Source organism: Populus nigra, chromosome 6 (assembly GCF_951802175.1).
Source record: "Populus nigra chromosome 6, ddPopNigr1.1, whole genome shotgun sequence".
Taxonomy (NCBI): Eukaryota; Viridiplantae; Streptophyta; class Magnoliopsida; order Malpighiales; family Salicaceae; genus Populus; species Populus nigra.
In genome coordinates this window covers 5,332,580-5,348,239 of record NC_084857.1, presented here as the reverse complement: position 1 = coordinate 5,348,239, position 15,660 = coordinate 5,332,580, and the positions used below count along the sequence as shown (strand labels likewise).

The window sequence follows — 15,660 nt, the reverse complement described above, 5'->3', positions numbered from 1 at the left end:
CCAATTCGATCACGATAAGTATATTTTAACATAAATAGTGATTCCATTTTAAAATAATGTATATATCACTTTTGAATTTTCATGAGTAATTTATTATTAATACTGTTATTTTCGTATTATATATATACATAATAATTGAAAAATAAAATATTAAATTTAAATTTATAGTGTTATTTAAGGACCATGTAAAAATGAAAGAATAAGTAAATCTACATGATAATTATTTGTTTTTGAGTTTTGAAAACAAAAATACATAAAAGCGTCAGCCCCCTAGTAGCAAGCCGGACCTTGCCTCTTTTTAAATAACAGCTACAATATATTCCAACCTATTGCATTTTAAACGGGTTGGATAAAATCTAAAATATTTTACTTAAAAATAATATTTTATATGTTTTTAGATTATTTTGATATACTAATAACAAAAATATTTTAAAAATATTAAAAAAATATTATTTTTATATTTTTTAAATAAAAATTAATTTAAAAAATAACAACTCTCAAAATTATTTAACTGGACAGCACTTGCTGAACCCGTAAAGATTTTGTTGTTATTGATAAAAATTCAGGTAAAAAATATCGCTGCCCCTGTAGCGTCCCGCTCACGAAATAGCCGAATCCATGTTTGAAGAAGCCGGCTTTTCATTTTGGAGAAAGAAAAGGAAGCCACGTGTAGCTCGGCCTTTTCCTATAACAAGGAGGCGGTTTTGGGGATTCTTGAATGCGTACAATCTGCACAAGTTACAGCCATCAACCTTTTCATTTGTCTCTCTTGGCAAAAAAAGTTACATGGAAGGAGATCAGAGCGATCACAGAAAGAATGTTACAGAAGATTATAGTGCAGAGGCTCTTCCATTTGCAAAATCAGCGGTAGGAGAGGACCCATTGACATGGCGACTCAGTCTCGACAGTTTTCGCATAGAAAAGCAAGACACTGATCGTGGTCGTCAAACTTGGTCCTCTTTCCTGCGTACATCATCAAGTAATGCATTCCTCGCCTCGATCTTCTCCTTGATCTTGATAACTGCGTATAATTCTAGAAGTTGCAAAGTTGATTCTGACGATAACTCTCGCTAGAGAAATTATAGAGAGTGGAAAAGCCAGAAATATAACCTCACGCACAGCAATTAACCAGCAATTCTCAGCAATTACATAGGTTGCATTTTTAATTTTTGTTTAAAATTTCTTACAGCTAGACAATACATCAACAATTCCTGCTTTTTCTTTTTTCGACTTGTGTTTAGCGATTACCTTTCCGAAACTTTTATCATGTTAAAAGGAAGCTCGTGGCAACCTATGTAGTTGCAAGCTGTAAGAGATCTGCACTCTCTAATTAGGATATTAGCACTTGAAATGTGCGAACATTAATTCAAAAGTGGCCGTCATCACACCTTCAAACCTCTCTTCTAGTTTTCTGTTGTTCCTATCTGCCTAGCATCTTGCCAGTAGCTTGTGCTTCACATGCCTTGCATGTTCTAGGTTGTCTTCTTTTCTCTTTTTTTCCTGGGATCGACAAGACAATATTTCCACACCTGACAAGGTTACAGATGATCATATATAATTAAGATTGTGGTCTAATTAAGATTTTCAATATTAATTTCTTGCTACATGGGATGATCTTAAGTATACACATGTATTCCGTTTATGTATATATGCATGGATATACCTGTTGTGATCAGTACTGGTCTAGATATAATTCTATCCGTCCCTGTTAAGCTTAGATGAGAATATGACGACCTCCTGTAAATTATGTAAGCTAGCCAATTTCAGTCTATTGAATTAATTTATCATAGCTATCCCGACTTCATTTTTCCTGGTCATATATTAGGTTAAAAAAATAGAAAGATTCTAATTATATTTTGAGTTGAAATCTAGTAAATACATCCAACCAATTACTGTCAATGTGGATATATAGATTACTTTTTATATATATATGCCATTTTAAAATTTAATAAGAGAAATTTGATTGATTTTTCATTTGTTTATTAAGAAGGGTTAGATCAAATATTTGTGTGTGTGTGTTTGATAATGTTATGTATGGTGGATTTTCATAAGTACTATATTTTAATTGAAAATGTATTAATATTTTTTTTTAACTTTCTTTTAACAGTAATAGGTCAAAAAAATATATCTAATAATATATTAATTTAATATTATTTTTAAACACAAAATATTTTAAAAAAATAAATTAAATCACAAAAACAATCACTCTTTTAAATATCTTTAGGCTGGAGTAAAAATGAGCAGCAAGAGGCATCAGGCACCATTCTGCCCGCCACGGAAATTTCAGGAAACAAGAGAGATTATGCCGCGTGTTGCACCACAATAGATTTTACCCAAATATTTAGGAATAGGCGGTTACAGCTTGCACCGCCCACCCCCGCTGTAAACGACTACAACTCCACAAAGCCTGAAAAGATAGTCATAAGTTCTTTTAAAAAAAAAAACACCAATCGCGACCAGTATACAAGTTGTGAAGAAGTGACCAAGGCGACACTAGTCATGGCTAGAGAGAGTGGCGGCGGCGGCGGCACTGATTATACAACAGAAGATGATAACACTCATTTTTGCTTCCTCCACCGGCCTCATGGAGATTAGATATTGATAAGTTCCGTCTTCCTCGAGAAAGTCATAAGCATCGAAGTCTTGATCGAGTCTCTTCTTTCTCCCTGGACCGTCTCCTCCCTACTTCAAGTGCTCACTATTTAATTTCCTCTCTCGATCTCTTTTCTCAATTGTTTGGATATTGTAGCTGTTATTTTAATTATTTTTATGAACGCGCTATGCTATAGTTTTTTTTCCCTCCAAATAAAAGGTTCGAGCCTAGATCTACGAGGAGGGGACACCAATGCTCTATGCTATAGTTGAAAGAGTTCCAAGCATGTTTTTAATGAACAAAATCCAACACTGTATTTTCTAGTTTCAATGCCCTGAATTTATTTGTTTTTGTTTTTCATCATCTACTCTATACACTGTTACTTGTTTATTTGTGTTAGTTTGGCCATGAATAATAGCCACTGTCCATTGCATTTAGCTCCCTGCTAGTTGGGACTGTCCGTTTAAGCCTGCAGGACATTTTTTTTTATTTAGTGGAAAGGTGGAAGGTGACCTCTGATTCCTTGGAATTTATTCTAGTTTGGTATTTGTGGAATTAATTAGTGGGGTTGCCAATTGCCATGACTTATCACAAATTAAGTGCTGGGTTTTTCTGGGTGGACATTGATTCTTTTTTGCGAGGTTGGTGATGGCAAAAGGAATTCCTTATAAGGGGTTTTCCTTTTCCTTTTATATAAATGAAAAAGCGTAAAAGCATACTAGCTTTCCCAGTCATTTCTCACCTTAATTTGTCTAAGATGCTAATATAATAATATGACAAGATTTTACACGTCTTCTTAGTGGATTCTGATGCATATATTATTGTTATAGTAATCAATTTTGTGATTCCTACTTTGATTTGTTTGCTCTCTGAATGTTCCCTGTTCTGTCGCCGTTTGATTGTTTGCTTGCTTGTTTATTTATTAATTGACTATTGTCAAAGATTGATTGATAAGTGAAAATTATTGTTACCCTTCTTTTTTATAACGGTTATTGTTTATTGAAATAATTTTTTTATTTTAATAATTTAATATTAAATTTATTAAAAATTAAGTTTTATAATTTATTTTTTATAAAATTATTCTATTCTTATGATCCGTGTCACGGATTTAATTTGCAGGTTAATCCATTTGATTTAATTTTTTCTAGTTTTTTTTGTTATTGAATTTTTTTTTTCAGTTCATCCCTTAACATTTAGTTTGATTGAGAATTAAATTTTATAATTTGTTTTAATTTGTTTAATATATGGTTATCTAGTTTTATGAATTGAGTTAAGAGTTTAGTAAGTTTTGTTTTTCTTTCTAATTGATTTTTTTTCAATTTTATTCTTTAATATTGGATTAATTGAGAATTGAAATTCATAATTTATTTTGATTTTTTTTTAATTAGTTTTTCTTTGTCTCATGATTGAGGCTTAACATGTTAACTCGAGTTTTTTTATCATTTTTTAATTAATTTTTTCAATTTCATTCTTCAATATTGAGAATTAGGTTTTAATATATTTTTTTATTTATTTTTTATAAAATTATTATGGTCTCATGACTCGAATCATGAATTTTACATGTTAACCTGGTTTGACTCGGGTCAATCTAATATATTATCATCTCAATATTTTTTTAAAAAAAATATCGTTTTGAAAAATTTTTTAGTCAAGTTATATTTTTTCTGGTTATATTGGATCAATTTCTACATAATTTTTTTCTTCTTCTTGAAAACATGTTAGTAATGCTAGGATTTTTTATATATTTTTTAAAAATTTGATCCTATCTACGTCGTCCATGTAAAATTGTAAATGATCTAGTTTACATCTGAATGAGCATTAAGTGACGTTTGATGATTTTGAGTAACTTGAAAATTAATGATGCAAGCATACACAAATTGTTTACGTGCAAAATTTCAAATTATCAAATATATTATTAATTTAGATATTTTTTATTTTTATTTTTGAAAAAAAATTATTTTTTATTTATTTTTTTAATATTTTCCAATATACTAACATTAAAAATAATTTTTTTAAAATAAAAAAATATTTTAATATATCCTCAAACAAATTTAATTTTTAAATAATCGTGAGTGGACTTTCAACCTCTGCTTATGTGGGGGCGGCTTGATCTGAGCTTATAAACAATGACTCGGGTTGCATTATCCTTTGACCACGAGAAGTGAGGCAATGTATACCAACCCAATTTCGAGAGCATTGATTCTGTGAACTTCTCAAATACCTGAAACTCAGGTTGTCAGTCGTTTCCTAAGACCTCTGATCATTCTACTTTGTACTGTAGGCTGATGTCCTGGCTCTAGGCTAGTGACGTGTTGTTATATTGTAAGAACTACATGTCTGGTTCAGTTACAGCATATGTGTTTTTTTGGCTTCTTGTCAAAACACAAGGATCATTTGTCGAGGTTTAAAGTTGTTTTGCTATGCAGCTCGGACATGTTTTTGCAAAAAATTGAAAAAGAAAATTAAAATTATTATTTTTTTAGTGTTTTTATATGATTTGATTTATTAATTTTAAAAAATTTTAAAAATATTATTTTAATATATTTTTAAGTTAAATGTATTTTGAAAAACAAGTATTGTTGCAATTTCAAACACTTCCTTACTCTTCAAATATTAAAGCCCTGAAAAGAATAAAAAAGAAGAAGTTACAGTACTCTTCCACCAAGGACACCAATATGTAGTTTTTGTGCCTCTAGAGCCCTTTGTTTCTCTATCCTCTTGTTTGGACATTGGCAAGAGAAGGTTATCAACTATTTCTTATCATTGGATCAATTGTGTTAACGCTGCATTCAGCACTTAAAATTACTAATTCATTCTAGTTTGTGGTGGCTAGATAATTTACAACGAGTCTAATATTGTGGTGCAAAAAGCATTATTAGTAAAATAGATGGTTTTGAGTTGAGAGCATGCCATGCTTAACTTCGTGATTGCATGTTTATTTTCACCATGATAAAGATAACCATTATTGTGCTTTTGCATCATCCAGACTCCCTTGCATTCATGCCAAAACTGTGGCTGGTCAAAGCATCATGTTTAAATAATGAGCTGATTATAGAGTTCGTAGCTGTTTACATTGATTTTTAGCAATTTACTACTCTATTTGGTAGATTCTTAAGACTTCTTGAAGAATAAATTTTACCTGACAGATACAGGGAGGGAGTTGTATGACAATGGTTACTTGTAACTTCTTTCATTGTATTGGGACACTTCCATTTGCTTGTGATTTCAGTCTCTTTAGTGCTACATTGTAGAATTTATGCCCATCTCTTTCTTCGATGCTTGGCCTCAGGGAAGCAACGCAAGGTTTCTGAATACTACAAGAAACAAGAAAGGCTACTTGAAGGGTATAATGAGATGGAGGCCATGACTGAATCGGGTTGTTTCCCTGGAAATCCGACAGAGGTAGGATGCTATCTTCTTTTCCCCCTCTGCTCCCCACTCTTGCTAATGATATAATAGTTTCAATCTAAAGGCATCCTTCTTCTTTTCAGGATGAAATGAAGCAGCTGGCAAAGAGTGAGCGACTAGCAATTTATATTTCCAATGTAGCTAACTTGCTACTATTTGCAGCAAAGGTTTATGCTTCTATGGAGAGCAAATCTTTGGCAGTTATTGCTTCAACTCTGGACTCCCTACTGGATCTCTTGTCGGGATTTATTTTGTGGTTCACTTCATATGCCATGAAAAAGCCAAACCATTACCACCACTATCCAATTGGAAAGAAACGGATGCAGCCCGTGGTAAGTTGGTGCATTTACTTGGTCACTCAGTTTAATACTTATTTGTCTGGAATCAGATCCATTGCAGACATGACTTCTGATCTTCTATTTTTCCTTCTCTCATTCTCTCAAAGAGGTCTGTAAGTGGATTGTTATATCAACTCTATGTGCTGTTATGTTACACAAACATTCCTAAAGTAAAATCTATTCAGTGACAGAAAGCAATAGAGGGCCATGGAAGGTGTACTTCAATTATTGCGATAGAATTTCAAAATGATTACAGGCAATAGCATTTGCTTGGATATATCCAAGGATAAGAAGATGCAAGGGACTGGCTAATATCACAATCCAATTGGGTTTCAAGATGGATAAACTGTCATTTTTTTTGTCAGGGAAAATTAACGAATATATGGAGCAAAGAAAGGGAAATAATCAGCATTACACTCCAAGAGAAAGCAATTAGGAATTCAAATTTTGCATAACTGGACATCTTTCCAACTCAAATTATTATGAAATTATTGATTTCCTTCATTTCAACATGTCTGATAATCACGCTTGATTATGCAGGGCATCATTGTCTTTGCATCTGTAATGGCGACACTGGGGTTGCAAATTCTACTTGAGTCTGGTCGGCGGCTCATTTTGAAGGTACGCGACTACGATTTACTCATTTTTCATCTGAGAAAAAGGATGAACTAAATAGTAGTGCAATGTTGGACTCGTACTTAGATTTTAACCTCGTTTTCACCTTTGACTTTTATTCTTCAGATCAGACATTCGAGAAAAGATTTAGATCACTTGCTAGAAACAGCTTAGACTTTCTTATATGCTATGATACTTTCGGCCAAAATTCAGAGAAAAAGAAAATTTAAACTATAAAATTTGAATGATATACCCACTCTGTTCATGCTTTGAACTTTGTTTAATCACATTAGTTGCCAGTTGCCACTGTCTCTGTCTTGGAAAGGGAGGGAGATTGTCAATTTAGGGGAGTAATCGCACATGGAATTGAGTTGAAAAACTGATTCGATATTTTTCTGTTAATATCCACGACCTCTTAGATCTAAATTTGAACAGATTTTCTTCAGGAAAAATTTCATGAGTATGGCTTCGATTGTCCTACTATGTTCTGCACTCAGTGAGGGAACATAGCGGACTCAACAAAGTCATTCTTTACTTCAACTAGCCTGATTTCCTATGTGAAGCTTCCTACCATCTTCACCGCTCTCTTATGCAGTCTTAGAATAGATTTTATTTATTTGATGCAGAAAGGGCCTGAAATGGATAAGGGGCAGGAGAAATGGATGATTGCCATAATGGTTTCTGTCACGGTAGTGAAGTTTCTGCTAATGCTCTATTGTCGAAGATTTAAGAATGAAATTGTCAGAGCCTATGCTCAAGATCATCTTTTTGACGTCGTAACAAATTCAGTTGGTTTGATAACAGCCGTCCTAGCAATCCGATATTACTGGTGGATCGATCCTACTGGAGCTATTATAGTAAGTTTCTTAAACTGTGAATTCTCGTAGTTCTTTATTCTGCTGTATTTCAAGTTGGTTTAACCACACTTCAACTTCTCTTGCTTTATTCATTTTTTTTTTAGAAAAAACTATCTGGATAGATATGATTAAATCCATGTCACCTATTATGTCCTGCAGAATATGTTCAAATGCTCTGCTATTTTTGTAAAAATTGCTTGGCCTTTCAAAGAGCTGATAGCAATGCCTATCGGTGTCCTTAGCAGGGCACTGTAGGATAGATAGTAAATAAGAATCTCATTTGGTTCCTCCTATTAGGATTTAAGACTTTGGTTTAAGAATTATCGATCATTTCTTCACCCAATACGCAGATAGCGTTGTATACCATCAACACATGGACCAGAACAGTTATCGAGAATGTATGGTCTTTGATTGGAAGAACTGCCCCGCCTGAGTTTCTAGCAAAGCTAACATACCTGATATGGAATCACCATAAAGAGATCAAGCATATTGACACGGTTAGGGCGTACACTTTCGGTAAACATTACTTTGCGGAGGTTGACATAGTCTTGCCAGGAGACATGGTTTTGAACCAAGCACATAATATCGGCGAGGATCTCCAAGAGAAGCTTGAGCAATTACCTGAAGTTGAGCGAGCTTTTGTGCATATAGATTTCGAGTTTTCCCATAGGCCTGAACACAGGAGCAAGTTCTAATGGGTGATGGTAATAATGGCTGGAGCTCAACCTTTCACTGCAAGTTCTTTGCGAGGCCAACTAATTTTCTCTTGTTCCGCTGCTTAATTGACAGTCCGTAGCTTCTTGTCTGCTATAATTCACCTAATATTCCGCTCTAATACTGTTAATCAATGCTATTAGTTAAGGTCATGTTTTCTTGATTAATCTTTTTGTTATACATGTTTTTTTCCCCTCCTCGTCCTTTGGTTAAAACTTCAACTGATTGAGGGCGATGAAAATTCTCCATCAGATGCTGTGAGGGGTAAAAAAAAAATTGTGCTGGTCGGGAACTCTTGTTTTTTGCAATGTAGACGAGGAAGACGTCGACTGATACAACGAAAATCATTTTACGGAGAAAATATTCAATTAAGCATGTTTAATTAACGTAATACACTAAAAACTTTCAGAGTTTTTCTCTAAAACAAGGTTTTTTTTATTATTATTTCTACATCAACTTATATGAACTATGAGTATCGTATATAAATTCATTTTCCAGATGCATAATCTTCTTTGCAATTATTTTCCCCTTGAATCTTATTTCCAAGAAAAAAAAATGCAAAGAACAATTCACTATTTTATATGGAATTCCAAATGGAACTCTTTCGTTTCCATAAATAAATATTATCTTATTTATTAAAACCATTACAATTCTATTTGTTTTGCCAACATCGTATCCCTTCTTTACTTACAAGAACAACATTATATCACTGCTATATTTAGTCTCTTGCCATAGATTAGTAATCTTTATCCCTCGAAACATTTTCATGTTTGATGAATTCACTTTATAAGGAATAATTATCTAATGAAAATGGACAAAGATTGTCATGGAAAGTGTTTTTTTTAAGACTATTTTATAAACTTTTATATATTTATTTACTATTAGAAACTGGTTAATAAAAAATATTTTTTAATTAAAAGAAAATGTGGTTTGATTTTAAAAAAAATATTTTTATTTTATTTTAGATGAAAAACACTTTATAGAAATTATAAAAATTTTAAAAATATCTTGTTATTTGTTAGTTATATCAAGTTTGGCACTCAATATGTTTTGATTTTTTTTTTTTTTCATCCATTAAAATTTAATTTTTATACCAACTATAGATTTTTATTCCTTAGAATTTGATTTTGAATTTAATTGCTATATATTTTTTATTACTATTTATTTTATTTGAAATAATTTATAAAATTATATAATTTTTAAAATTCATAATTTTTCAACTTTTTTTATATGTCAGATTTAGTTTATATTCTCTTAATAAACTTGAAAAAAAAACAATAAAAATTTATTTTATAGATTATTTGTATGACATAGAAAAACTCAAAAAAATATTTTCTAATTTATTTTTCATACGCTTTCAAACATTAAAAAAATAATTTATTTTTTAAAAATTTACTTTGCATGAAAAGTATTCTTTTAAAAAAATATACTTTATAGCAAATAAACAAAAGAAATTCACTTGCATTCTCTCCACCAAACGCATTCCTCTATATTCAAACTTTTTCTTAATTACCCTTTCAATAACTATGAAAATGATTAATTTCTAATAATTTCTCAATCTAAGAACATAATTTTCTCTTTAAAGTTAAATTATGACGGAGGTGGCACTATATCATACTTAAAAAGACTACTGAGCTGGGCTTTCATTGTCTCATAAAATGTTTAGGGTTTCGAACTCTTACGCTGGATTGGGCTGAAACATAGCCCAGGTCAGTTCGGTAATTTTAAAGAGCAGCAAACTAGGGTTTCTGCCCTATTCTCAACTACTATTTAATCCCCAACAAATGCTTCATCTCTCGGAACTCCGCCCCCTATGTACGTTAGCCACCACTTCTCATCTTCTCCATCTACACCAAGCCTGCGTCGATCCCTCAAATTTGTACCCTTCCACGCTCTCTTCATTTTCCTAGTGTTTTTGATTTCTATTGTAATGTATAGCCTGTGATGCATCAAAATTGTCCGTACCATCTTAGATCTTTCTGTATCTTTGATGACACACAAACTTGTATAGATCCTGAGGCTTTGTTTCTTAAAACTTTCTTTTATAAATTTTTTTCCTAGGGAAATCATTTTTTAACACGAGGCAGTGACGATGAAAATCATATACCATCAAACTTTGAGAGCTCAAAAAAAACTTGAGCTTGTTGATGCCATCTAATAATTTCTGAGACCTCTGTTTCGATGTCATGTGCTGTTTGAATAGCAGTAATTTTTTTGCCTGTTTTTTTTTTCCCCTTTTGGGAAAAGGCAACAAATTAGAGTCTCTGAAGTGCTTTAAATTTCAATAGCGTTTTCAGTGCTGTACGTTGCCGACACCAATTTTGGGTGCTGAGATTCTGGCATTTGCTTCCGTTTTACTGAAGCTTATGCATTCAGATGTTCCTACATTCTATTTCTTTTCTTTCTTCTTTTACATAAAAACAACTCGGTTACACTATTCATTTTAATATTAAGGTCATTAATCCTGCTTTAAAATTGGAAAAAAAGTTCTCTCTTCTTGTTTTAGAATCAAAGGTAAAGCCAAACATTCGATGCAGTTACATAAACTGCGCTCGTCTGTGATGTAGTTGAAACGAAATTTGGGTGTGGAGGGCAACAATTTAGAGTCTCTGATGCGCTCTTTCTATAGTGTTTCAGTGCTGTACGTTGCCAATACCTATCCGGGTGCTGAGATTATAGCATGATTCCTTATTTTGATAAGGTTTGTGCCTTCAGAAGCTCCCACATTTAAATCATTCTCCTCCACGAAACCCGTGTTTTCAGATACCGGAAAAATTTATCTTTGTTTAAATGAAGTTTTTCTTGGATTTTTCGGAATTATGCTGATGTGAAAAATCCAAGCGAAAAACACTTAGCAGTGCTTGCATCTGTGATTATGGCTTAAAGATGTTTTCATAATATAGCGTTTGCTGATTACATACACTATTCTGGTCAACTATTATGTTATATTCTGAAATGAGAGGAACTCCATTAAATGGAACGAAATGTTGGCAGTCTGAGTTTTCGATTGAACACCATTGTTGATCCTTTGATTGAACACAATAATGACGCTTGAGCGTGTGGAATTGTTAGGATGTAAAATAATGCCTTCTCTCGTTACGTTGATGTAATATGAACAAAAATAAACACACCCAATAAAAGAAAATGCATCAATAATTCCTTCCATTTCTTCAAGTTGACAAGCCATCATGTTTGACGGTAATTTAATAATGAACGATGAAAATAGAATAACAACGAAAAATCAACAAAAATAAAAATAAAGGAATATAAGAATTTCAACAACTATATCAAAGAATTTCAACAAATTAACAAAATTTGCATTTTGCCATCTTTACTGCAAAATACAAAAAAAAAGATTGAATTAACTAAACACATAATAAATAATCCATCTTTTATTTTGTGCTTCAAAAATCTACTTGAATGATGTATTTTTTTTATTGGTTTTGTGTGTTTATTTTTTTATTTATTAACGTGAATATCGGAATTAGTTTGTATGTATTTTAATTAATTTTATAAGATTTAAAATTAATGAATATTAAGTTTTTTTTAAATTGCTGTGTGTTTATTTTTGTTTATTGTATCTGTTTGTACGAGTGAAAGACGAGAGAAGGCAATTATTTTAGAAACCGTACTTTTAATGGCAAGGCAAATAACAAAATAATCTTCAGTGCTGTCCGTTGCCGACACCTATGAGGACTTCACATATTGTATGGGCCTATTCTGTGAAGCATGGTGTCTTCATACCCATTTTATGCCTTCTGGGTTTCTGGTCGAGATATTTCCCCTGCGTTATTTTGTTCGCGGTGTCATGCAGTCTAATTTTCCTCATTTGTGTGAGAATCCCCCGTGTGGCTTTGGAATTATTGCCTCATGGAGAATAAATATCTGCCGTTGTATTCTAACATTTTCATCCACGATCACGGATTTTTAGGGCTTTCATTGAGATTTTATTGTATATTGTTCTAATTTATACCCCTAATGTTGAATATCGGTTGAATCAAGACTTGTTAAGATGTATAAAGATATTTCTTTGTGCTAAAATTTAATTTATTTATTTATTTTTTGACATGGTAATATTAAATATAAATTTTAAAAAATAAAAAATATATTATTTTAATATATTTTTAAGTGAAAAACAAGTAGCAAGAGATCCTCTTCTATTTTTCTGGTTTATCTTGCAAAATTCCACGTAGAATTTCTAGAGAAGCTGTCTTATTTTCTGAATAATATTTTGGAAAAGTAAAGATTGCGAGAATGAGGGATCGTTGAGGGAATGTTCCATAACGTTTTTTGTTCACATTACAGATAAGGGGATATTCCTTTTACAATGCCCTGAGACAGGATCATCCTTTTTCTATCCTTTTGCTTTCGCCTCTTCGAAACAAACTAAACGATCGAAAGAAGGGAAGAGTCCTCAATAATGTAGGAAGCAGCCTTATCCATTGGATTCAGCCCTTCCATTTGCTTGACCTATTCGAGGCCTAGCATGGCGTTGTGACTTTTCTATTTCATTCCTTTTCTTTTCAATGTCTCGAATTTTGGGACCCACCTTCGAACTTCCCGGTTATTACAGCCTCACCATACGAGGTTCTCTCCAAGTTCGCCATGCTCTCCTCCTTGAGAAGGAAAACAGGCAGTTCTGGATCGTACAACTTGTTCCATGCATGCTGCGCTGGACGGTCGGGCAGCAAATACAAATAGAACGGAAATTAATAGGTTTTGTTTAGGTTTTTTGTAGCAAGATTCTTCTGATTGGAACTCAAGTCTAAAATTCAAGACACGGCATTAACTAGTTTGGTCGGCGAAATTAAGATATCAAGCGATTTAAGATGAGAATATCTTTATTGGTAATGAGAAATAAAATTGGCATAAAAATATCTTTATTACTAAAAATAATAATATGATTTTATCGTATCATTCGTTCATAATATTTTCCACATCATGCATGCCTACTGTCTTTATCTTATCATTTACATTAATAAGAAATTGTAACAAAAAATTAATTTATGAATTAAAGGCAGAATAAAAATTCAATTATATGATTTAGTATTTTATTTCAAATATAAAAATTATAATATATTATTAATTAAATTCAAATAATACAATTCAATTTCAAATACAATTTAGTTACAAGTAGACGGTAAAGATTATCCCCCTTTTATTTAGTTGAAAGATCAATTGACCTTTCAATCGACTATGAAAAAAATTCCAAGACAACAAGGTGTTGCGTGCTTGCCTTGATTTTCATTACAGGTTGAGAACATGAAACAAACAAGAATATACAAAGAATAGAGGGGTCAGGTTGCAAATACTATAAGACCTCTCTTGTAGCCCAATTTCAATCTCAAAAATAAAAAATAAAAAAATGGTATAACACTCTCATGGCCGTGTTTAAAACCACTCAAAATCAAAGAGAGCTCATTTTGTTTCTTCTCTCGCCACAACACAAAATTCACAAAGACAAGATACAAAATCGTTTCTCATACATTCCGTGAGAAGCTAGAAAGAATCAGGAAACCCCTATTAATCATCCAAAGTTCATGGCTTTTCTTTTACCAAACCTCTCCCCTTCTCTCCTTATCAATTCCAAATCCTTCAAAGATAGGGAGAAACCAGTCTTGTACCAAACCCCAACTTTACCCTCTCATTATCAAACCACCACCACCACAACATCAACAACAACTAAAAAACCCACCAATACTAACTCTTCCATGCCCCCTCCACTGCAGGTTAAGACTCCACCGGGTGCACAGGATAAGGAGCAGCACCAAAGAGATGAGTTTTATGTAAACCTTGGCCTAGCTGTGCGGACACTCCGTGAGGATTTGCCTTTTTTATTCACAGAAGACCTCAATTACGACATCTATAGGTAATTATCTCATATGGGTACCTCTTATTTTCTTTGAATTCAGTGTTTTTTTCTGAGAAAGTTTGTAACTTTTTTATATTGGTGTTGGTATTATTTTGTTTCAGGGATGATATCACATTTATAGACCCTCTGAATACTTTCACTGGAATTGACAACTATAAATTGATCTTTTGGGCATTGAGATTTCATGGTAAAATGTTGTTTAGAGAGATTTCACTCGAGGTTTATAGGATTTGGCAACCCTCAGAGAATGTGATATTGATTAGATGGAACTTAAAGGGTGTTCCTAGGGTCCCATGGGAGGCCAAGGGAGAGTTTCAGGGCACTTCAAGGTATAAATTGGATAGAAATGGAAAAATTTATGAACATAAAGTGGATAATCTGGCCTTCAATTTTCCTCAGCAGCTCAAACCTGCTGCTTCTGTATTGGATTTGGTGGCTGCTTGCCCTGCTAGTCCTAATCCAACGTTTTTGTGGGGACCTGCGGACGTCTACTCATCTTCATGGGTGGAATTCTATCGTGCAGTTAGAGAGACTTTGGACCGGGAGAACAGTACAAATTGCTTTTGCAAGATGGCTACCTGTTCATAGTTAGTGAGGTACTTATAATATGATGTATATCAAGAATTTTGATTCCTCAAAAAATATGTATTATTAGTGCATTATATAATTAATGATATATTGAAAGACAACAAGTAATGGATTTTGTTGAAGGATAAGGTGTATGTGCACGGGCCAGGATGCTGGAGAGTTCAATGTGCTTATGCTTCAGTGAAGGTAGAGAAGCTTAGACATGTTTAATAACTCATACAGATCTGATTTGTATGTATACAAAGTCTTTAGTCAGTATGTTAATAATAGAGCTTGTTTTGCAATAATTCTATCACAGATTTGAATCTTATATTTCCCTTTTACATTTGAAAGCATGATTATATTTTTTATGCTGACCATTCTGGGTTTTTGAATGTGATTCGTAATTCTCTTTGAAGATGGTACCGCGATGTTATTGATGTTCCAATATAGTTCTCTTAGATTGGTTTTGCGTTGACATTTTTAAGCTTGTTAGCTCTATAAATTAGGAGATGGTTTCCAAAAAGCTAGGAAATCTAAATGCATAGTGCATGCTATCAATGAAGGTCAGTGGGGGAGAAAAACTGAGCATTAAATTCTACCTGCGAGCAAGATTTTCAAGCATTTCTGCTTTGAACATTAAATTGTGATGTGCATTTGTTTGAAGTGGGCTTTTCTATGTAGCTTATATCGTTT

The 15,660-nt window shown here is 32.7% G+C and overlaps 2 protein-coding genes and 2 non-coding genes across 5 annotated transcripts; all 4 read left to right on the top strand.

The window, feature by feature from the left end:
• Positions 1-717: 717 nt before the first annotated feature.
• LOC133696588 (metal tolerance protein 10-like) lies at positions 718-8,692 on the top strand. Of its 2 annotated transcripts, none has more exons than XM_062118806.1 (6): positions 718-979; positions 5,883-5,995; positions 6,085-6,333; positions 6,880-6,960; positions 7,581-7,811; positions 8,162-8,692. In XM_062118806.1, exons 1-6 carry the CDS (start codon positions 787-789, stop codon positions 8,504-8,506), a joined length of 1,212 nt encoding a protein of 403 aa, XP_061974790.1. In that variant the 5' UTR covers positions 718-786; the 3' UTR covers positions 8,507-8,692. The 2 variants fall into 2 exon arrangements, with proteins under 2 accessions (XP_061974790.1, XP_061974791.1); XM_062118807.1 differs by lacking the exon at positions 718-979 and adding an exon at positions 2,545-2,691.
• Positions 8,693-10,461: 1,769 nt separating this feature from the next.
• LOC133698085 (small nucleolar RNA snoR117) lies at positions 10,462-10,548 on the top strand. The gene has a single exon (XR_009843009.1). It is a non-coding gene; the product is annotated as a small nucleolar RNA snoR117 (small nucleolar RNA).
• A 58-nt stretch (positions 10,549-10,606) lies between these two features.
• LOC133698084 (small nucleolar RNA snoR116) lies at positions 10,607-10,697 on the top strand. The gene has a single exon (XR_009843008.1). It is a non-coding gene; the product is annotated as a small nucleolar RNA snoR116 (small nucleolar RNA).
• Positions 10,698-13,913: 3,216 nt separating this feature from the next.
• On the top strand, positions 13,914-15,272 carry LOC133696086 (uncharacterized). The gene is made up of 2 exons (XM_062118123.1): positions 13,914-14,394; positions 14,499-15,272. The coding sequence occupies exons 1-2, from the start codon at positions 14,066-14,068 to the stop codon at positions 14,983-14,985; spliced, it is 816 nt and encodes a 271-aa protein (XP_061974107.1). The 5' UTR covers positions 13,914-14,065; the 3' UTR covers positions 14,986-15,272.
• Positions 15,273-15,660: the final 388 nt, after the last annotated feature.